This window comes from Esox lucius, chromosome 12 (assembly GCF_011004845.1).
Source record: "Esox lucius isolate fEsoLuc1 chromosome 12, fEsoLuc1.pri, whole genome shotgun sequence".
Taxonomy (NCBI): Eukaryota; Metazoa; Chordata; class Actinopteri; order Esociformes; family Esocidae; genus Esox; species Esox lucius.
Genome location: NC_047580.1, coordinates 32683742 through 32707049, shown reverse-complemented (window position 1 = coordinate 32707049; position 23308 = coordinate 32683742). Strand labels below are relative to the sequence as shown.

The 23308-nt window shown below is 46.8% G+C and overlaps 1 protein-coding gene across 1 annotated transcript; it reads right to left on the bottom strand.

The window, feature by feature from the left end:
* Nucleotides 1-475: 475 nt before the first annotated feature.
* znf335 (zinc finger protein 335) lies at nt 476-22619 on the bottom strand. The gene is made up of 34 exons (XM_010893182.3): nt 22312-22619; nt 20939-21166; nt 20398-20547; nt 20108-20246; nt 19800-19880; nt 19391-19629; nt 17471-18575; nt 16617-16760; nt 15695-15862; nt 14757-15018; nt 14277-14451; nt 13772-13884; nt 13542-13560; nt 13061-13204; nt 12890-12966; nt 12506-12666; nt 11735-11955; nt 11380-11479; nt 11146-11234; nt 10671-10805; nt 8918-9066; nt 8616-8739; nt 8260-8469; nt 7921-8063; nt 7562-7704; nt 7066-7244; nt 5754-5897; nt 5508-5607; nt 3156-5088; nt 2695-3012; nt 2312-2444; nt 1600-1712; nt 1442-1488; nt 476-867 (listed from the first exon to the last, which is right to left on the bottom strand). Exons 2-29 carry the CDS (start codon nt 21164-21166, stop codon nt 4967-4969), a joined length of 5064 nt encoding a protein of 1687 aa, XP_010891484.2. The 5' UTR covers nt 22312-22619; the 3' UTR covers nt 476-867; nt 1442-1488; nt 1600-1712; nt 2312-2444; nt 2695-3012; nt 3156-4966.
* Between the last annotated feature and the right edge of the window lie 689 nt (nt 22620-23308).

Sequence of the window (23308 nt, the reverse complement as noted above, 5' to 3'; positions counted from 1 at the left end):
GGGAAATCTTTTGCTTCCAACCGGTATTAGCATTCTAGCTAACAAAGAAAAAGGTATTTTTTTCGAAGATCTCAAATCTAAAAATATTCCACTTCCAGCAAGAACTCTTAATTATATTATCTGAGAACCCCTTTTATTTAATTTTTTTGCAGTTGCAGTAAGTAAAGTAATAACTACTTGAATGTAGGTTTTGTTAAATGGGAGCAGGTGGTGAAGATCTACCTTTCTGACTCCAAAATGCCTGTGTCTGTTGTCAGGTCAAGGCCAACAAGAAGATAGAACATTATGAAGTGTTACTCAGCTGCCAATGCATAAAATAGTATGGAAACATCCATCTGTATTTTTGAATTTGTCTGTGTTGAGTTCTCTTTCCCTGTAATAAGCTACTTCGGTTTGAAACCTCTCTATTAATGGACCTTTCGCAACCTGTCGATAAAGGCTTGTAATTGGAAAAAAAACTCCAAGTAAATCCAAGTGGAGTTGAGTTATAGTTTATTTAGATGGTTTCAAGCTAAAAAGAATGAGGATATAAATCAACCACCTTAACACATTTCCCCATGTAATCCGCACTAAAGCAACATACACAGATCGGCTTCAGAGCAATCTGTGCTATTTTGTGTCAGTCTGTGTTCTCAAGACAAAACATACAGATGTAGGTATTTTGGCAGTTCAGCGAGGATTGCTGGCGAGTGTGGAATACACCACAGTCCCATCATGCTCTGGGGGTGCTTCAAGGTCGTGACCTCTTCCGGGGGGACGGCTGCTGTGTATTGTCTGCAGGTTAGCGTACAGCTCTGTGGGGGGGTACCCATTAGGCCTGAAGTCCACCGTGGTATAGACAACACCGCTGCCTTCCTGAGGTGGACACTGCAGAAAAACGTCAGGCGGGAAGAGACACGGCGTGTTACGACATCGCTGCGAGACGTTTGCAGATCGTGCAAATTTAAGGGAGTTACAGAAATCACTTAGGGTTTTAGATGCCCTTTTAACAGACAATATGCAATACTGTGATCAGGGTACAGACTGGTCTCCACCTCTTGGAGCCGAAAAATATCAGTGTTATCCTTTGTTAATCTTTTTTTTTATATAATTCTTTATAGTAACAGACCTGCCTCATCTTAACTTCCTTTTGCAGAAATAAAGTTATATATATATATAATCTGATGCTCCAGCGCATGTTATAATTCAGTCAACTTTGTAATGTTTAATATACTGTATGTGTATTGTCTCCATCATCTGCATTGCTTCAATCTCAGCTCACATCTCTGGAAAAATTGGTGTTTGTCTAGTTAGAGGTTACTCTTGACTTAGATCGTTCAGTGGGGGTTCCCTGTTCTATGTTTGGGACCGTTTGAAAAGGCCACTCCTTCAAATTGTTCTAAATGCTAATCTGGACATTTGACAGTGAGTCACAGGGGAAATTTTCAAATTTAGCACTTACAGAGATGATGTGATCTGCTGAGTCATTGGTGGTTGCTCCACACTTCTCTGAGAAAAACATTTTAAATTGGATTAAGTGTGACAAAGTAAAAGTCACATTTGAAAGTCTGTTAAACATTAACTAACACAAAACATGCAATAGAATTTAAGTCGGCTTACTTTTTGCTCTGACTCTGCGATGAACCATGGCAGCTGTGACTGAGATTATGGTGACAGACAACACACTTATGCACAGTCCTGCAGCCAGCGTTAAACCCAAACTCCAGGAAATACTGACAGGTGAATGAAGACAAAGTTGAATAATACAAAATGAATAGTAAAAGGACAAAAAGTACTAAGACAAACATGAACAAGAATAACATGAACAGGACTAACATGAACAGGACTATCGTAAATACATCTAACATAAACAGGACTATCATTAACAAGACTAACATGAAAATGACTAACATAAACAGGACTAACATAAATGTCTAACATAAACAGGACTAACATGAAAATGACTAACAGGAACAGGACTAACGTAAATATATCTAACATAAACAAGACTAACATGAACAGGACTAACATGAATGTCTAACATAAACAGGACTAACATAAAAACGACTAACAGGAACAGGACTAACATTAACAAGACATATGTGGATAGGACTAAAATGAAAACGAATAGGACTAACATAACTGTTAATAGGATTAACAAGGATCTGAATGAACTAACATGAAAATAACTAAAATGAAAAGGAATGACATGAAATGGACTAAAAAGACAAAGGACCTAAGCATTATGGCTCACAAAACTATTGGGAACTGAAACATGATTTACTATGAGGACGACATAAACTTTGTGTGTGAACAAAGGCATGTACAGCACCTGGGATTGTTGCTGTTGTCCTTGGAGACAACAAGCCCAGATGTCTCAGATGAGGAAGAGGAGATGGAGGCTCCGATGGTGGAACTGACAGGAGGAAGGGGAGCGTTGGGCTGACTCCTGTGACTAAATGTATCTAAACAGAGACAGCATTTAGAAATCCTTGATTTCAACCGTTCAGTCTGGTTGAAATACTATTCCTCATGAACATTTCCTGGAATGTTGAAATGTTTTGGTGTCAAACATTTAAAGCCATTAGAAAATAACAAGGCAGGAGTGTTTGTTAGATCCTTCAAGAAGCAAGGATTATACACTAGATCAATGACTTAAAAGACCAAACAATTGATCTAGCAACCATAGCTTTGGCACAGTAAAAGGGTCCTTACCTATCTCAAGATGGAAATCATGGTAGATGGTATTTTTGGTCCCGATTATTACGCATCTAAAATCACCAGCGTCCACTTGCTGTAAATTCCATATCCTGATTTCCATTAAACCATTGTATTCGTTGTTTGACACTCTTCCATTCAGGACCTTACTAAAAATGTTTCTGTTGCTCAAAACAACAATAAATCTCCCTTCAGTAAATTTAAAACATAACTTTTCAAAAGTATTGTAGTATGGGTGGAAGAAAAATTGCATTACAACTTGTCCATACATCTGTCCATGCACAGTTGTTCTTCGTTGCCCTTTTATCTGGGGGACTTTTAGAAAAAAAAAAGAAAAAAACAATGAAATCAACACTTCATCATTCTACACAACATTAAAAAGGCAGACAATGTGTGACAGAACAGGTGTCAAAAATCACCCTGCAAATAGGCACACATTCACAGGGATAACATCTCACCTAATAGTAGCAGCAGGACAAAGACAATCTTCATCTTCAAATCCTTGCTGAAGCCGAGCCCCTGTCTATTCCCCGGCGGCCATCTTCCACATCCACTGCTCGCCGACCAAATAAGGCTGTGTCCACTCTTGTACAACAGCATAACCTAGCATTTACCAGAACAAAGGGAACCAGCTGAGGAGAGGGCAGACAAGTGACTTCACACGTGCATCCTTCTGCTTTTCAAAGCTGGTTGAGCCTTCGTTTGAAAAACACACTTCCATCATCTGTGGGGGGGGTGTCTCAAAATTGCAACGCACCCTTGCAGAGCACTGCCATTATCGGCTTAGACTAAATACACTGTACATTCCTAGGGCTAGCGTGTTGTGTTGGAAGCCATTGTGCATCGACAGGCCAAGTGGGTGCTGTTCTATAGAGGAGTGGACTAAGGAGTGGGTACCTCGAACCAATGCAGAACCTCTGGTTGATGGGACCCAGTAGACAAAGCGATGTTGGGGAGACAGGCAGGTGAAAGACATTACACAAAGTATCAACAGGGGAGGTTCAGGAGCATCGCAGCCAGAGAGTGTAAATGTGCTTCCACAGACCATCAGGTTGTTTAACTGTCCCCACACTTTTATCTGCACATTCAAGGCCTTATGGACTTTCACACTCCCCCAGGTTAACACCTGGCAGATACTCAATCACGCATGCATGCGCACACCCGCACACACACCTTCAGATCCTTTGTGACCAGTTTGGCTGGATACACTATTTAATCCATTTATTTTTGTACTTGATTCCTGTTTTTAGGCACAGAGCAGCTTGGGACTTACATGTACCAGACTTTCATTTGGATTAAACTTTAAAGCGTTTTTATTTAATTGAATGAAATGTTCATGGGCCAAAACAAGCTTTTTGCGACAGCTGCATAATCTGCTGTTATGTGTAAGCGTCAATAAAATGTTGCAATTGGAACTTTGAATTAGTAGTGATTTATTTGGTATCAGCTTTTAGCTTATTCAGCGATTTCATTCAAGCAGAATCCTTCGATTATGGAACAAAATGCTTCATATGCAAAAAGATATGTACATATCAATCACCAAATGATTACCATCACTCTTTAGCCACAAATCACAATCAATCCTGCGGTCATATAATCATTTGTCTATACACAGTCTTCTCCGACGCCAAACTAAATGTTCATTGAAAGCTGTGCTTTATTCTAAAACACATCAGCCTTTTAATGTAACCTCCGTCTAAGACATTGTCTTGCAAGTCAATGCATTTATTGAGGCACACGCAGATATATTATTTTAAATAATTACATAGTCCAGCTGGGTATCAAATGGCAACCCATTTAAGACCCCCTACATTGGAAATAGGGGGCTATTTGTTACACAGCGTAAACCATCCAACCTCAAGTGGCCTCCTCATTGAATGTACAGCAGCTTCTATGATTACCTCAGAAGCGACAAGGTGCAGTATAAAGAACATACTAAAGCTTTTTGAACGCCTATTGAACTGTGACGTCTCGTCTAATTGGACACTCTGAAAGACGAGTGATAGCTGGCATCCAACCACTGTTCCCACCAGCCCAGGAGCACAGCAGGCTCTCCGCGGGGTGGGGCGGCGCGTTCAACGGGTTCAGCCGGAAGCAAGGCGCTGCCCAGAGTTCTTGGCAGCGTGACGCAGGCGTCCCGGGCCGAAACCTCTCGAACGGCGGACGGACGGAAGTCGCCGGCGTTGTCACGCGCGCCGCGCCACCGCCGCACCCAGCGGTGACGTCGCACTCAACGTCCGCCTGACCCCGAAAGGCGACGAAGTCACGGCTACTCGTCGGTGAAGGTGATGACGTCGTACTGGATGCCCTGCTGCTGGAGCTGCTCCAGCTGTTCCGGAGTGGCCTCAGTGTAGACCGTCTGGGTCTGCCGCGTGGCTTCGTCCGCGACCGCTGCGGAGAGACAGGGACCATTCTTTTAATTGCTATTACCACCGGGGGGGCGATGCCCAACCCTCTACTTGGAGACTAGCATGTGTTTTAAATGTTTGCTGTGGACCTAAAATGGCAAACCTGACATCACCGCGCCCCTTCAATACAGTGCTGTAGTGAACATGTGAAACACCCGCTGGCCACTAGAAAATACTTTACATTCTAAAACATATTCTAAAATACTTTACATTCTAAAACATATTCTAAAATACTTTACATTCTAAAACATATTCTACAAAAAGATTTTACGCTGGAAATGTTTGGGGTTTTTTTTGCAGAAAGAGCAACAGGCCAGATTCGAACCCGCGCTGCAGCAGTACAATATAACCCCCCGAGGCAAGGGTTCAGACCCACGGGGTTGGGCAATGTCCGGAGCGTACCGGTAACAGCAGAGTGGGCCTCCAGGTCTTCAGGGCTGACCATCTGTTGTTCCGAGGTGATGGGCAGGTACTGAATCTGCCCGTCATGACTCAGAGCAATCTGGAGAGACATTAAGACAACGTCAAAAAAACTAAAACGCCACTGCTGCTCCGTTATGGTACGAGCGTTCATTCACACTGGCCAATAACGGTTTCAGGACGGTGTGCAGATGACCCCCCCCCCACCCCCCACCCCCACCCAGTCACCTGTTGTTCCTGCAGGAAGGTCCCGTCGTGTTCGTACTGGATGATCTGTCCGTCTGGCAGCTGGATTTGGTTTCCGTCGGCCAACACGACATACTCCTGGGGTAACAGATGCTGGACCCCCTCCTGAGAGATGATGTACTGCACCTGGGGAGGGTCAGAGGGCACCACATCTCTAAGCGTCTTTGCACTGTTTAGTCGGGGTCACCCCAGCCCTCTAGGTCATTTCCTCAACCACGCGTCCAGAACGGCGTTTCTAGGAGGACTCATCCCTCAATCAAACAATCACATTTATTTATAAAGCCCTTTTTACAACAGCAGTGGTCACAAAGTGCTTTACAGAGACACCCGGCCTTAAACCCCAAGGAGCAAACAACAGTAGTGTTGGATTTCAGTGGCTAGGAAAAACTCCCTAAGAAGGTCGAATTTTAGGAAGAAACCTAGAGAGGTAATCCGCAGGTGTGGACCAGGACCTCATCTCCTCCTAAAATGTAAAACTGGAGGAGAGAAAAGTTAAAAGTACATTCCTCATATCCCCCAGCACAATAATATAGCAGCGTAACACCTTGGAACTGAGAAAATCCCTGAATGCTGGAATGGATGGAGATCATCCTCCCCCTGTATCCAACCACTAGCCTCCTCTGCTCTCTAGCTATTGACCAAATCATGAATTGTCGTCTTCCTCATTGTCCTCCTTTTGCACGTTGAAGCACGCACCCACTGTTTTTACAGAAAGTGGGTTTTGGGGCTACTAGGGCAACTGGTGGCCCGTTCCGATGAGTGTGAAGCGAAGCAGGCTCAGGGAGCAAAGGGGAATCCCATAAGGCACCATGTTCATTTTGAGCTTGCGCAGTTTTTTTAGGTTGGGCCCACAAAAGAACGGATGTCTATATCGGATTTCAAGACTTGTGTAAGACAAAATACAACTTCAACGACAGAAATTATTATTAACTGTGTTGAACTTTGTGATGTTGTACAATTCTATAGAATGTGTTAGCTGATAAAAAGGTCAAACGGGGTCCCTGTCCTGGCAACTTATCGGTATCTGAAAACTGTTCAGTCTGTACCATTAAACACCAACCTGAGTGTATGGTGGTTGCATCGCACTCTCACACACCCAGTCATGACCTTGGAAATTCCTAAATGTATCCTGGTAGAGTGTATTTCCCCCCCAGACCCCCCCTAGACATGCTTATGACCCAAACCTATTCCCATTAGAGAATAGAGGAAATCCAGAATCTCCAGGCGACATTCCCCATGCGATCGTTTAGTTCGCCTCGGTCAACTGATGCAAGATCTCCACGGTGTTAATCACCTGGTTGTCTCCGGTCATCAGGTGCTGGACCGTCTGTCCATCCACGGTGGTGATCTGCTGGATGTACGTGGCCTCCTCCTGATCATCGAGGCCCTGCTCCTGGGACACGATGATGTGGTCCTGACCCAGCGCCTGCTGAAGACGCTCCGGACTGATGGCCTGACCTGCTTGCAGGGCGGCTACAAACACACAGACACACATCGACAGACAGAGACACAGACAGACAGATGCAAAAAATTGGTTTACACTCACCATGTAACAACGGTGTCAGCATTTCCAACAGAGCGAGGAGCGCATTGAGTTGTACGCGCATGAAACCAGTTCAGCTAATCCAGCCCGTGAAAAGGTCAGCAGGTTAGCGTTTGTTTCTGTGGCCGTTTGTGTGTCCGGAATCCAAATTAGTGAAGCACTATCAGGTCAGCTTTTAACACGATGTGATGGATCAAAAGACCAATTAGGCTGCGTGTGTGTGTGTGTGTGTGTGTGCGCTCCTTACACTGTAGCGTAGCAAGAGCCTCCTCGTCACTGTTGACTATGATGGTCTGCTGGGTGCCTGCTCCGGAGCGGGTCTTGCGGGCCGGAGGGTCTTGGCTGTGGAGTCGCTCCATGTGGAACTTCAGGTGTCCGTTTCGGTTGAACCTGACAGACAGGAGGGCAGAATAAGCTTCGGCGCGGCTGTTTAGTCAGCTCTCCCTTCCCCATTGTCCACCCTTTAGTGCCCCCCCCTGGAAACTCCCTCGAGCCAGGGCTTACACCAACCCAGACGTCTGTATGGAGACGCCGATAAAAATAAAAGAAAAAAATTCACTTCGATAGAAGGACAGTGAAGTCTGCCGTCTAGATCTGGGCCGGTACCTCTGTCCGCAGACCTCACAGGTGAACGGCTTCTCGTTGGTGTGTGTCATCATGTGTCTCCTCAGGTCCTTCTTGTTCTTGGAGGCGAAGCTGCAGCTGGGGCACTTGTGGGGGCGTAGGTAGGCGTGCAGGCCCATGTGGGTCTACCGGACCGGAGAAACAAAACATATTGGCGTTCGGTGCCGCGTCAAAAGGTTGAAACACGTCGGATAGCGAACACAAAAAGAAGGATAACAAAATAGCGCGGGACGTAAGAAAGAAAATCAAGCCAACGTCTCAACAGGGAGAGTCTTTTCAAAGGCCCAGGGTTGATGGCGGAAAAGCCCCTCGCCCACGCACCTTTACATCCAGCCAGGAGGAGGCGGTGAAGTCACAGTCGGGACACTTGAAGGTGGAGGGGTCAACGTGCGCCCTCTTGTGGTTCTCCATGTCACTGCGTCCGTGGAACGACTCCATGCAGATGCGGCAGGAGAAGCGTTTGGGGTTCTGCTGGTTCTGGCCGCGGCAGGCTCCCGGCGCGACGGGAGATCCCGGAGCTTCGCTGGAGAGCTGGGGACAGAGAACCGGGAGAGAGCGGGAGGATGACACCAGACCCTACACTGTCGGGACAACCACATACGCGACGGGGTGACCATTCGGCGAGGGGACACAGTGAAATGGCCCCCATCCCGGAGTCCAACGTCCATCGAGTTTACCTCCACCTGCTGCAGAACGCCGTCTCCCAGCCCGGACGTCAGGTAGTACTTTTCCCCGTTCTCAGCGAGCGTTTCAGCCCCCTCCTCCTCTTCCTCCATGGGCTGTGGGCTCACGTCACCGCTGCTGAAAACACAACCACACGACTGATCAGGCCATCGTGAAAAACGGGGGGAAGGGCAACCTGGATGTGTGTGGTAAAATAATTGTCTTTCACAAAGGGATTCTCCTCGATTTCCCCAGTTGAACGCTCCCCTGATGAGGTCGGGGTAATGTATCCAACAGGTCAGACGACTGGGCGTACCTGTATTCACGCCCGGTGCTGTGGATCTCCTCTGTGGCCTGTTCCACCACGCCAAAACCTTCCGCCCCATCGTACGCCTGAATGGCGATCTGCGTGATCTCTCCGTTCTCATTGGTCGTCGCCTCATATCCCTCCTGCACCTCCTGCACCTAATATGGTGATATATGATAATGTTGCATTATCATACGGTGGATATAAAAAGTCTACACAACCCTGTTTAAATGCCAGGTTCTTGTGATGTAAAAGAATGAGACCAAGATAAATCATGTCAAAACTTTTTCGTGAACAATTCCAATTGAAAAACAAACTGAAATCTTTGAGAGGGAAAAATAAAAAACTCGCAATAAACTGGTTCCATAAGTGTGCACACACTTAAACTAATACTTTGTTGAAGCACCTTTTGATTTTATTACAGCACTTAGTGTTTTTGGGTAGGAGTCTATTAGCATGGCACATCTTGACGTGGCAATATTTGCCCACTCTTCTTTGCAAAAGCGCTCCAAATTGCGAGGACATTTCCTGTGGACAGCCCTCTTCAGATCACCCCACATATGTTCAATGGGATACAGAACTGGGCTCTGGCTGGGCCATTCCAAAACGTTAATCTTCTTCTGGTGAAGCCAAGCTTTTGTGGATTTGGATGTTTGCTTTGGATCGTTGTCGTGCTGAAAGGTGAACTTCCTCTTCAGCTTTCTAACAGATGACCTGAAGGGCTTGTGCCAAAATTGCCTGGTATTTGGAACTGTTCATAATTCCCTCCACTCTGACTAAGGTCCCAGTTCCAGCTGAAGAAAAACAGCCCCAAAGCATGATGCTGCCACCACCATGCTTCACTGTGGGTAGGGTGTTCTTTGGGTGATGTGCAGTGTTGTTTTTGCACCAAAACATACCTTTTGGAATTATGGCCAAAAAGTTCAACCTTGGTTTCATCGGACCAGAACACATTTTCCCACATGCTTTTGGGGGACTTGATGTTTGTTCATGCAAACTTCAGCCGGGCTTGGATGTTTTTCTTTGTAAGAAAAGGCTTCTGACTTGCCACCCTACCCCATAGCCCATTCAAATGAAGAATACAGGAGATTGTTGTCACATGTAGCACACAGCCAGTACTTGCCAGAAATTCCTGCAGTTCCTTTAATGTTGCTGTAGGCCTCCATAGGGACGTCCATATTTGTGCCATATTTTCTCCACATGATGATGACTGTCTTCAATGTGTTCCATGGTATATCTAATACTTTGGAAATTATTTTGTACCCTTGCCCTGACTGATATCTTTCAACAATGAGATCCCTCTGATGCTTTGGAAGCTCTCTGAGGACCATGGCTTTTGCTCTGAGATGCCACTGAGAAAATGTCAGGAAAATCCTACTAGAACAGCTGAACTTTATTTGTGATTAATCAGAGTCACTTTAAATTATGGCAGGTGTGTAATGACTTCTATTTAACATAAGTTTGAATGTGATTGGTTAATTCTGAACACAGCCACATCCTCAGTTATAAGAGCAACCAGGTTATTGTAAGGTTTTTATTTTTCATTTTTCCCCCTCGAAGATTTCAAATTGTTTACATTATAAGTCACATAAAAAGTGGAAAAAGTTCTGACATGATTTATCTCATTCTTATTATTACATCACAAAAACCTGGCATTTTAACAGGGGTGAGTAGACTTTTTATATCCACTGTACATCATCAAACTACCCAATTTATAGAGTACAATTACATTACATCATGGGTAGAATATGGCTATACGTACCTCTTGGACTACAGTCTCTCCATTTTCGGTCACGTGGAAGGTCACAACCTTTTGAGGACCCCCTGTCGCCGAGGTAACCCCGGTCCAGGACCCCGGTTCTAGCCGCTTGGAGTCTGATGACTTCAACACCTGTACCTGTGAAGAGACAGAACGGACAAAACGGATAAACATTCACATACAAGTTTTTGCATTATTTCATCCCTCCATAAACATTAGCATAATGTACTTTAAACTGTACATTTAAGTGTGAGCATGTGTATGGAAGGAAACTGATCTGAACGTTTCTGATAACACACACAATAGAGCACAGTAAAGACAAAAAAAAACACACAAAAATCCATCAATAACATCTGCCTATAGTTCATTATTAGTAGCTATAGCGCCATGCATATAAACTGCAGAAAGTTCCATGTCAGCAGCAGTAAACAAGAATGAATATGACCACTGACACCAATCTGAAGAGTGTTTTCTGTACCTGTAGTGAGTTTCCCACAAGCTCTCTGGCGTTGCTCATGTTCAGCAGCAGGTCCAGAGCATTCTGGGCCGACAGGTCTGTGGTCCCGGCTGTGGAACAAAAATGTCATGCGCATTAAATGCCTCAAAATGAACCGCAAACGTTGCCAGGTTTGCCGGGGATCTCGGGTCCACACAAATACTAAAACACGTTGGGTCAGGCGAAGAACGAACGAGGCGGGAGGAGGGGACATACCCTGCTCATAGATAATGGTGGTGTTCCCCATTGCATCTTGGGAGACCGAAGCGCTCTGCATCGTCTGCATTGCTTGCAGCGTAGCGGGGTCCACAGACACCTGACACAGAGGAGATGAATACTGTCACGAACGTGCATGAACCTCAGCCACGACCAGCCATCAGCCAGCTCCTCATTCACGCTCCTTTAGGTGCACAGACTTAAACCCAAGTCAGGCTCAGTCAAATGCTTCAAAAAATATATATTACAATGCCGGTTTTGAGGTCAGTTCCACATATAATTAGCTAGCATTTAGGTTTTAGTCATTAAGCGGACGCTCTTATTCAGCGTGTGAGGTCTGTACAGGCATACATACCACCGTGTTCTGCAGGCCCTGCGTGTCCTCGTGCTGCTGTTTGAGCTCCTCGATCTGCTGCAGGGTGAAGAAGGGTCTCCTCCTCCGTCTGACGGGCTCCTCCGGGTGCGTAGCGCTCCACTCCTCGAACGCCTCTGGGTGGCGGCACTGGACGTGGAGGCGCAGGTTCTTGCGGTGCTTCGTCATGAAGTGGCACATCTCACAGGAGAACGGCTTCTCGCCTGGGCCACATATTTGGACGGTTACATATCTGACCTAAACATGAACCATAAACCCCATAGGAATTACAGCCCTTAAACATGGTCGCCTGAAACGGGTTGACTATGTAGAGAAAGGGCTGTAATTCCTGGTAGCATCTAAGGTTTATGGGTGTACGGTACCAGTCAAATGTTTGGACATAAAAAAAGTGTGTCAAAACGCTTGACCAGGACCGTAAATAACAGTTAAAAGCTGACCGTCTGCACATTATGCTTGTAGTCGTTGTTTCATTTCAAAATCCAATGTGTTGGGCCAAGTACAGAGTGAAAACAACACTGCCCAGATTCTTACAGACTACACTGCAGTTCGTTATTCAAAAACTTCTCAGAATGAATTTTCCAGGGGATCTGTGTAAAAGGGGTCCAGATATCAGCAGCCCTTCAGTTCCCAGTTCAGTTCCCATTTCGTATGCTAGGCCGGGGTTTGAACCAGTCACCTTCCGACGACTGCACGATCTCTTCCACCTCTAGCCCACATGCCAGCCCAACTGCCACCTAATCTTCTGTGACTCACCCGTGTGTTTGATGGCCAGATGAGAGACCAGGAAGTCCTCTTTGGAGGTGGAGTATTTACAGTAGTCACATTTGAAGGGCCGGTCATTGGTGTGGGACAGCTGGTGATTGAGGAGCAGCTTCTTGTTGTCGCAGTCATAGTCACAGAACTCACACTTGAACCTGAAACAGACGGAAACAGGCGTTCGGTCAGATTCTCAATCGACCAGATGTTAGGTGGCAAAAAAAGAAAATCCTAACAAAAGAGAAAATAAAGGAAGGTCATAGTATACAAACATGTTCACTGGGTTTTGTACAGAAAACAAAAAGCAGATGCACTAGCTGAACTTGTCCAACAAAGACAACTAGCTGAACAAGCTCTGCTTTAGGCGGTTCCATCACTTACCTGCTGTCGCCGACACTCTGGATGTGAGTCAAGAGATGCATCTTGAACGTGTATCTCTTCTTGAACGACTTTCCGCACTGCGAAACCACAGAGAAGCATTCGTGAAGATTCAGAGGAACGTCACTGAACACACAAGCGTACTACTGAAACGGTTGTCCGGCGACCAAAGACCTTGTCACACATGTGGGGCTTCTCGGCGCTGTGTGTCTTCATGTGCTGCGTGAGCCTCTTCTGCATGGGGTAGACTCTGTGGCAAACCGGGCACGGGAACGACAGCACCTTGGACACCTGCCGGGAGTCAGAGAGACCACACGCCTGCTATGGCATCAAAAGATGGTACCGCGCCGGGCATAACATCTCTATTTACTTCATACACCAGGCGAGTACAGATAAACTACTGGGTAAAAGTATTTGTCATTTGATTTCAGTGAATGAAATGGGCACAGATCACACAGGGATGGTTGGGGTTAATGCGCTGTGGAAGGTTGACCCAATCTTTTCTGTATGCCAAGCGGGAACAACTTGTTGGTTCCAGGGGAAGGAGGTCAAGCAACAGGCAGACCACAGGCCTGTCACAGCGTGACAAGTCAGATCAGCGGGACCATTTACATGACAGACATTTACATTTATAAAATAAGGGGGAAGTACTTACAGACTCTGGCTTCTTCCTCCTGTGAAGGGAATACAAAACGTGTCAGTCGGCCCAAAGAATACTGATTTGACTGACTGACAAATTGACTGATCACAGTTTACTGGTTTTTGATGAATGTCGACAAAACAATCAATCTCAATGAGACACCAGACTTGCAGTGCAAGTTGTCAGTTAAACACACAAGGTGGCAGAAGCGACTGGTCTGAACTGCTGTGTGTGTGTGCTCATACTTGTCTTTGTTGTGTATTGCCGAGTGTCTGATGACGTCCTTCTTATACACACTGCTGTAGTCACACTCCTCACATTTAAAGGGCTTGTTTCCTTCATGGTTGAACATGTGCTCCTGGAATACAGCAAATACAGCAGCAGGCATCTAAATGCGCGACTCCCTGTTCGTTTTCCACATCCCGATAAACGGACGGGATTCTCACTGACAACACATTGATCTTAAGAACATCAGTAATAACAAAGCAATTTTCAGATTTGCCCATTGAAATATTGCTTTCAATGCCGTAGCTACCGATATCCCATCAACATTTAAGGGAGGCCAATCGTTAACAATGTTTTTGGTGAAGAATATTTATTTGCCGATTAAGATTATAAACAATTTGGAAACAACCGTTGGATTTTGAGTCTCACCGAGCTGATTAGCAACAGTTACAGTTGTGTGTGACAATTCTGGAGGGCCCAGGACGTCTGACTAAACCCCCGACCGGGACACCCTGGCCCACTCACCTTAAGAGAGGACCAGCGCTTGCAGCGGTAGTTACACTGCAGGCACTTGAAGCACTCCGGATCGTTTCCTTCGTGGGAGTCCACGTGGAACCTCAGGTCCTCCTGGGACAGGAAGCGCGAGCCGCAAATCCAGCAGTTGTGGGGCCTCAGCAGGGGTTTCAGTGTCTTGTAATACCTAACAGAACAAATGGTTAAGGAAAAAGGTCCTGAAAGCTCCTTCGGTCCTTTACGGCTCTTTGAGGACACACAGAGTTGAAGGATCAAATGGATGTCATTCGTATGGATCTGCGTCCAGCATTGGCTTGCAAAACAACCTCTAGCGATCAATTGCTTGATTACTAAACATGCAGTCATTTTGTTCAAATGGTACATATAGACTTCCTTCACATAAAGAGCCTAGGTAAAGAGCCAAAATCATGAACTATCCCTTTAATGAGTTAGTAAGAACTAAACTACTATACAAAGCTTTCTCAGCCTTACTTGCGATTCATGTACTTCTTGTATTTCTTTCTGAGAAACCGCTTGGAGGGTCGACCTCTTTTCCTGGGGAAGAAATCTGCCTCCTCCGGCCTCCCGTTGGATGAAGGGTCTTTGTTCTCGGAGTCTGATTGGCTAATGCCGGCTTCCGCTGGGTTTCCATTGGCCAAGGGAGCAGGTCCACTTCCCAGGCCCGAGGAACTGGCCTCCTCTGAGCCTTGAGGGTCAACACTCCCCTTCACCGGCTTCGAAGCTCCTTCTGCTTCTGCAAGAAGCCAAGAAAGAAAGAAACAACGCCTCTGGTCAGAAGAATACAACTCTCCAGCAAAACAAAGAAGTCCACGTTTCATCTTCTTACAATCTATTTTAAGGCTGGTCGCCTCCACAACTTAGTGGCACAAGACACCGGTAACTGACAAAAGGAACCGTTGAGCAGATGAGAGGCAGCAGGAGCTTCAACATGTTAAATTAACATCCCATAATTCATAGGTGATGTAATGTTCTAGAAGGCAGGCGAGCCCAGTTGACCATCATTCCGACTACCACGGTCGGAAGACTTCAGCGACTTTGAAAGAGACGTTTGGGAAAGGTGTGGGTGACTAAGCCTGATTGGCATGCTTTTGTTGCACAATACGCCCCGGGCACCTTAGTCACCCGATCTTAACCTAGTTGAACACTTCTGGGAACTACGGACGTGACCGGGTTATTTTTTATTTTTGCCAGCTACATCACAACCAAAACACTCAGTGATGCACCGCATTCCTCCAGGCAAATTCCAGACACTTGCCAAGGTGCCCTGAGGCTGTTTTGGCGGCTTGGGGTGGCTCAGTGCCTCATTAAAGGATGTTATGTCGGCGGCATCCTCCATGTTAGCCTGCATGAGACACATTCAGTCAGAAGTGAGAAGCGTCTATCTCGCAGTCGTTCGCCGCCGCCCCAACCTTTGCCATTGGAGGTGCCCTCGGTGTAGATGAACTTCCTGGGGCGTCCCACCCGGCGCCGGGGTCGGTCCGTGGAGGAGGAGGAGCAGGGAGGGGGTGCAGGCTGTCTCAGCAGGGCGGGTTGGCGGCCCCGGCAGTCTTCATTGGCTGGGTTGTAGTCACTGTCCTCTGGAGAAGTGGGGCGACAGGGAGAACAGGGGAAGTGGGTTTCTTATTGGGCCACGTGTGTTTCATAAAGCCCCTGTCAAAATCAATTGTCACAAAGTGCCAAACACTCAGCCGGAGACTCTCAAGAGCAAGCGATAAAATGCTCTTGGATACTTGTTAAATTAGCGTGACACCTTCATAGCTCATTCCACTGCCTCATCACTACATTTCTGTAGTCCCGCCATGTACTGTCCTCCCACTTTCTATCACTCCAACCCCAGAAAACTATTTTCTACCCTCTACTCACTCCTCTACACACTCATGTAATCTTCCCTCTCTGCATATGACTGTCAACCACTTTTCCAAAAAAGCTAATGACGTCAGGCCCTCATTCCCTCAGTAGAGGCCCCTGGTCCCTATATACTAACCCTGTTTTACCTGCTCTCGCAAGATGAAATCCTTCAACCTGGTATGTCCATTCGCCTGGCAAACCGCCCCCTCCGCCCCATATCCCCCTCATCCCTGTTCCAGATCATGTCCGGAGACTAAATCTCTTGCTCAATCGCCGTCTCCACTCACTGGCGGCTTCCCCATCGAAGAAACAGACCCTTGACCCCTCCGACATATGACAATAGAACAGTTGCTCCCATCTCAACACCACTTCCTACATAGCGACATCTCTGTTACGGCGTCTCTCCTTGTGGGTTTTCGACCTGAAAGTGTCCCGTTTCTTTGTATTTTTCTGACTGACTGGGCTGTTGTGACCTCCGCGTACCTTCGGGATCATCGATGGCCCCGGCGTCTACGATGTCGTCGTCCTCGGCCTCCTCTGGCTCCGGCTTCACCTCAGCCTGCTGACGGGCCAACGTGTCACTGCGCCGCGGACGACCGCGACCTCGCTTCTTCGGAGGAGGACCGCCTGGAACACACACACACACACACACACACACACACACACACACACACAGCAAGCACCCAGGTAGAGCTTCACAATTACAAGGTGGGGGATGAAAGGGGCCACGTGGCATTTCTACGGTGTTACAAGCATACCTGTCTGGAAAACATCTGCAGTTAGTGGTTTCATATTTCTCGACAGAATTTGCTCAGAGGGCCGGAGATATTCCCCATTTAAACTTTCGTCTTTGTCTATCAGTTTGCCATTGACTTTTAGTCCCCAAGTACTCACTTCAAACACTTGCAGTATTATTTCCTCCACCCTAATCCACCCTGGACTAGCTATTGTTTGGTCATTTATTGTTTAAATTCAGCTTGGTAAACGTTAGAGGCAAAATTCTACACAGTGCCCCTTTAACTGCCACTTTCCACATTCCTTAATGCACACGATAGACCAACAAACCGGCCCTAAAAGTAATAAAAAGTACTTTTAGGGCCAGTTTCACAGAAACAGAATACAATTAGTCCTTGAAAACAATAAAAAATATAATCAAGCTCAGTGGAGTACTGCATCAATATCGAATTTTTGTCCTGACTGGATGCATATCCATGTCATCATACACAGGCCTCTTTAGCCAAGCGACGCCCTTAGCCCGACAGAGTGAACAGATGTCCTACAGCACTGAACGTGTCACATTTCTAAACTGAGGCAATTTCCGGCGGTAGCAGCCATACCTGCGGGTTTGAAGTGTCTGTCCCTCATGTGGTTGATGAGTGTGTCTTTGGAGACGCTCTTGTAGGGGCACATCTTGCACTTGAACTGCTGGACAATCACCACCTCCATCATGTCCTCCAGCTCGGCCATGGTGTGGGGGAGGGAGCCGGCCGCCGCCCCCCGCCCTGCCACGCCCCCAGAACCCTCCTCCGCGGCTACAGTTCCGGATGCCCCCGCCGCCACGCCGCCGCTCTCCTGTCCCCTGGGAGGTCTCTCCAAGCTGGGGGACCACCGTGGTGTCTGGGCCTCCTCCACCTCGGCCTCCGGGTGAGAGGAGTAGGTCCCGCTGCTGCTGATGTAAGGCCCGGGCTGGCTCTCCGTGCACTCCCTGGCCTCGGGGTGATCGGCTGAGCCGGAGTCCACCGCGTCTGCCCCCGGGTGCCGGCGGTCTGTGGACGACCCCTCGCCGCCCTCGCCCCCCGCCCCGACAAACCTCCCCAGGGATTCCTCCGGGCCGGTGCTGCTGCTGGTGGTGTCCATGTAGTGGCAGTTCTGGTCAGAGTGGCCGGGCTGGTCTGGGTCGTCTCCCCGGCTCTCGCGGGACCGATAATGTGAGTCTGCGGCGGACGTCCCTTGGGACTGGTAGCTGGAACAGCCCGGCTGTTCCGAGTCGGCGGCCGCGGCCCCGGACTCTACGTACCGGCGCAGGGTCTGGTGAGCCTGGGAGTTGGAACAACCGGGCAGTTCCGCGTCGGCGGCCGCGGCCCCGGATTCCACGTACTGCCGCAGGGTCTGGTGAGTCTGGGAGGGGTTGGCGCTGTTGCTGCTGCTGTCAATGTAGCCGCGAGAGTGCTGCAACCGCGCGTCCTCACCCTCCTCCGCCTCGTTCCCGGCGCACTCCAGGTACGCCCCTGTCCCCGCGCTGCAGTCCACCACGTAGTGGGTGTGGTGTCGGCGAGCGCCGGCGGACGAGGGGTTGGAGTCGGCCGCTCCGCTGGCGCTGCTCTCCGCGTAGCCGCGCAGCTCCTGGTCCGAGTTGTCCACCACGCCATACTCTGGGCGGGAAAAGCGCTCCGTCTGGTCGGGCTCCTCGTCATCTATGTATGAGGAGGAGGACTCGCCTGTCTGGTCCAATCAAATGAAGTTTATTTAAAACTGCAACACTCAGAAAATGAATTAAAGCAATTTGAAGAACCAAATAAATAGAAAAAGTCATCAGAGAGCATCTGACCAGTAAGCGAAAGGTCGCTGGATCTACTGCCTGTTTGATAAGAAGCTTTCTGTCCCTGAGGAAGGCAGTTATGCCAAATTGCAACTAGGTTATTGCTGATTAATGACAATAATACACCATGTATTCTCATTAATGACAATAATACACCATGTATTCTCATTAATGACAATAATACACCATGTATTCTCATTAATGACAATAATACACCATGTATTCTCATTAATGACAATAATACACCATGTATTCTCATTAATGACAATAATACACCATGTATTCTCATTAATGACAATGATAAATCATGTATTCTCATTAGAGGGATGAAATTTGACATCAAATATTTACTATGAGGTTAAAGTACAGATTTTCTGATTTTATTTGAGGGTATGGTATATTTGCTTATTGACATGAAATGACTTTGTAAACATTGTCCCCTTAGGGCACCAAAGGTGTTGAGACAACTGGATTGACAAGTGTTGAGACAACTGGATTGACAAGTGTTGAGACAACTGGATTGAAAAGTGTTGAGACAACTGGATTGAAAAGTGTTGAGACAACTGGATTGAAAAGTGTTGAGACAACTGGATTGACAAGTGTTTCTGGTTAGTCAGATGTGTTCCGACATCATTTGTGTAGTCTTGATTCTAGACTTTATTTTTGCCTTTGGAGTCCGGAACTGGTGTGCGTCAACCTGAGGACCAAAACCCCTTACCTGGTCCGGGCCGTCAGCCTCCCTGACACCACACTCCACATACTGGGAAGCATGGGAGCGCTGGGGCCGGTTTTCCCCGTGGTCTGGGTAGTGGCTCCCACAGGGCTGGTCGGGCTGGTCGGGCTCCAGGCCTCCCTGGTCGTGACAGGTGGAGGTGGGGCCCTCCCCGAGAGCCTCGATGGCAATGCGCTGGTGGCTGGACAGGGCTGAGGAGGACATGTGTGCAACCATAGGAGCCCCTGGAGAGAAAGAGGAGGAGGTCACAGCAGGTCGGAGAACCACGGAGGGAGACGTGACCTGGACCACAGCAACAAAATCTGGACCAGAGGTAGTCAGGACTATTACAGACCTCTGCTACTCTTCCTGGTATTCACACAGGAAGCACTGGTATTTTTTTTTTTAAGCTCACCGTCATCTGGTCCTTGCAGTATTAAATACTGCACCTCACTGGTCTCTGCTCCGTCTTCAGCACTGGTTACGGAAATACACCCTGGGGAACAAAGACAGCCCGTTGTCACCACCATCCACGCTGTGAGTAGGTTTCCCTCTGAACCCATTCAAGCTGGCTACTTAGAAGATCAGACGTCCTTCACAAAGCAACGCGGCCAACTACCACCACCTCTGATTAGTCTGTAGCCTCTGTGACCAGGTGATTAAACCAGAACACGTTCATTTATAGCAGAGGGCTGTCATCAGGAAACGGCGCCTGTCCCTCACCGTTCATGATGTCAGGGCCAATGGTGGACTCTATGATCTTGTCTATGGCCGACCCCAGGTCTGACGATGTGGACGCTGTGGAGTCGGACACCATCATACCCCCGCAGTCTGAAACCGCAGCGCTGGAGTGAACCACGACCTGTGAAAACAAACGCCATTTAGGAGGGCGCTCTGTGGACGGGAGGCCCCCGCAGCAGGTAGCGAGGAACCCGGACTCGAACACATGACTGGAGTGTTTCCAGCGCCACGCCCAACCAGAACTGAGTTACACAGCACCGCCGCCACCTCACCTGGGCAGACCCGGACACCAAGACGGACTGGGTTACCGTGGAGACGCTGGACACGCTGGTGGACTGGGCCACAGAGGACGAGTCCGGGAGGTTTACGGCGGCTCTGTGGTGGGTGACGTCCGTGCTCGAGCTAGTCTCCGGGAGGAACCCCTGGAAGGACAGGGTAGTGAGAGGACTGGTGAATGCCAGTCGACAGCATGAGCCCATACCAAGGCACACAAGAGTCTTTGTAAAGTGCTCACTATACATCATTATATTTTATAAACGGTTTTGTTATTGATTACAAATGTTAAATTATTTTTTATTGTAAACTGTGTTGTGCCTCTTAATGAAAAGCACAACACAGGTGCTTCTATTCTTTTCCTAATTTGAATCAAATCATTGTGTTTGTAGTGATCAATCAAATGAATTTTACAAATTTAACGTGCTCACACAGAGTCCAGATCGCAACACAACACGGCTAGGTGGACATCGACGCCAGTAGGAGGACACTAAGTTGCACAGTAACCAAGGTGACCGACAGGCACAGTGCGGTTCTCACCAGGACCCCCTCGGAGCTCTGTCCCACGTGGCAGTCTGATTCCGGGGCCGTGTTGCGCTGACCGTGGTGGCTGTGGTGGTGGTGGGCATGGGGCGCGGCTGCATCACTGCTGTCTGCAGACATGGCCTCCGAGGTCTCCATCCCCAAACCGCTCTCAGAAGGCTCCTCCATGCCGGAGACTGAGGGGCCCACATCACTGCTGCTCTCCACCTCAATCTCCTCCTCCATCTTAGGACACATCAATATAAAGTGAGATGAAGCGGATGTCTCCCGGTCAGATTTTACTGTATATATACTCTTATAGTGAGTGCTGTGTTTCCAGATTACATACATATAACCAATATTGACCTACAATAATAAAAGCACATCTCAGTGGGATTTATTCAAATGTGCCCAAGTGTTCAATTTACTCTTCTAAGCATGTCATCATGCTTTCATCTATTCAGATTGTGTACTAAATCAGCGTAAATTATGAAAGTGGAATCTGAAAGGGAAAAAAGGAATATGTACCGTTTAATGGATATTTATATTGTGCAGCATGACTGTGTAGACTTCAATTCAAGGGATTATTTTGAAGATACTTTACAGAACACTCATGGATACAGCTCTGTTTGCATGTGCTTTTGACTGTGGCTGGCTGGCTGTTTGAATAAACTTTATGCGGGTATTTTAGTTTTAATTTATGCGCTTTCATTGGCACTGAAAGGTACAGATACCAATTCAATAACATGAAAGGCACAGATCCTCCACCATACTAGTGCTAGCTACCTGCAAATGCTCAGTGGTGTTACTAGTCGTGGTTTATTATTAGCCAAACGATATAACACATAGGCAACCTTGATAATTAATGTATAAACCAACAATAGGTTATTGGTCTGTAACTAAGTTACAAACGTTCGCTCTGATAGTTACTAGCCAGCAAGGTTAGCTGCCTAGCTAGATGGTTCTCTTGGACAGGTCAGATCTTGCTAAATCTGCTGACTGCTGAGGTTACCTTTATTTAACACATACTCGATGTACAGTAATGTATACATACAGGCACAGTCGTTTGCCGTTTGAATAACAACAAAAATACACAATGATTGTTCTTTTTATTTTTGACAGCTCTACGTTAGCCAAACAGAACTGGAGTCCAGCGTGTAACCAGCCACGAACCCTCTTTATGATTTAAACAGGCCTAGCTGCCCTCTCTCCTGCCTGCTCGGCGCCGCCATTTTCCGCGAGCCACCTCTTTGCATTCAGGCATTCTAGAACCTACTAAGGCGGAGGGACCTCGAGGGCCTCAGCAAAAACAGTCCGCCCAACGTCCGTCCCTGAGGAAAATTTTATAAATGTGTATACACTGCGCGAGATTCCTTGGGATATTTACTTACCGTGTATTACGATTTGAATTTGTTTATATCTCGGTAGGCACGCCAAAGAGAATATGAAGTTCTACGCGGTAATTGCTACTCCTTTCTAGTCGGGCGCCATCAGTATCTCCTCGTTTCCTGTTCGACCAACCGGATCTTATTTATATGTTTCCATATAAAAGTGGAAGACGCTTTAAATTGTGCTCATAATTTTTATTATATTTAGTCCAGCATTGTTCTTTAACCATTTTAAACGATTCGATTGAATAAACCGCCTTATGATGAAGATGCGTTTGGGAAAATACAGGACTATTGTTTTCAGAGGAAGGCGTATTACAGAATTTGCCCCACAGCGGCGCAGTAATATCGACTGTAGCGAGACCCTGTTAGAATGTTTAGTAAAATGCGTAGTTCTTAGTGTATGTTTCTGTAAAATTGCAACTTGCAGATTATAATTACATCGTATGTATTTCTTGAGTTTCTTTTATTGTTTAAATGGTTATAGTGTGTTGCACTGCCTCGCTTGTCTGAAATGATAATATACTACTTGGCTGCCAGTGACTTTGTGTGGACATCAAAGGAACTGGCACGTTTGTAAACTACTGTGCGCCTGTTTGTTTTCATGATACTTTTTTATACAATGACGAATACATTGACAACTTATAAAGTGTTCTTTGTTTATTTAATTGACAGTTCTGTTTAAATACAAAACATCCATTAAAATAAAAAAATAACTTAATAGTGATGAAGTGCAAAATACATGGCTTTTGAGCCAGTCCAGAATTATAAAATAGCACAAAATAAACAAACATAGCATTGTAACAACATAAAAATGAAAATAGAGGGCAAAATAAATATCTATTCATGGCTCATCATAAATATATCTGCACCAGGCAGAAAGGCTAAAGCAAAAATAGATTTTGAATTGAATCTACTAATGATAAAACAATAAATTTTTTTGCTCGGCCTACATGGAGCTTAGATAGTCTAATCTTCACACAGGTAGCTATGAAAAATT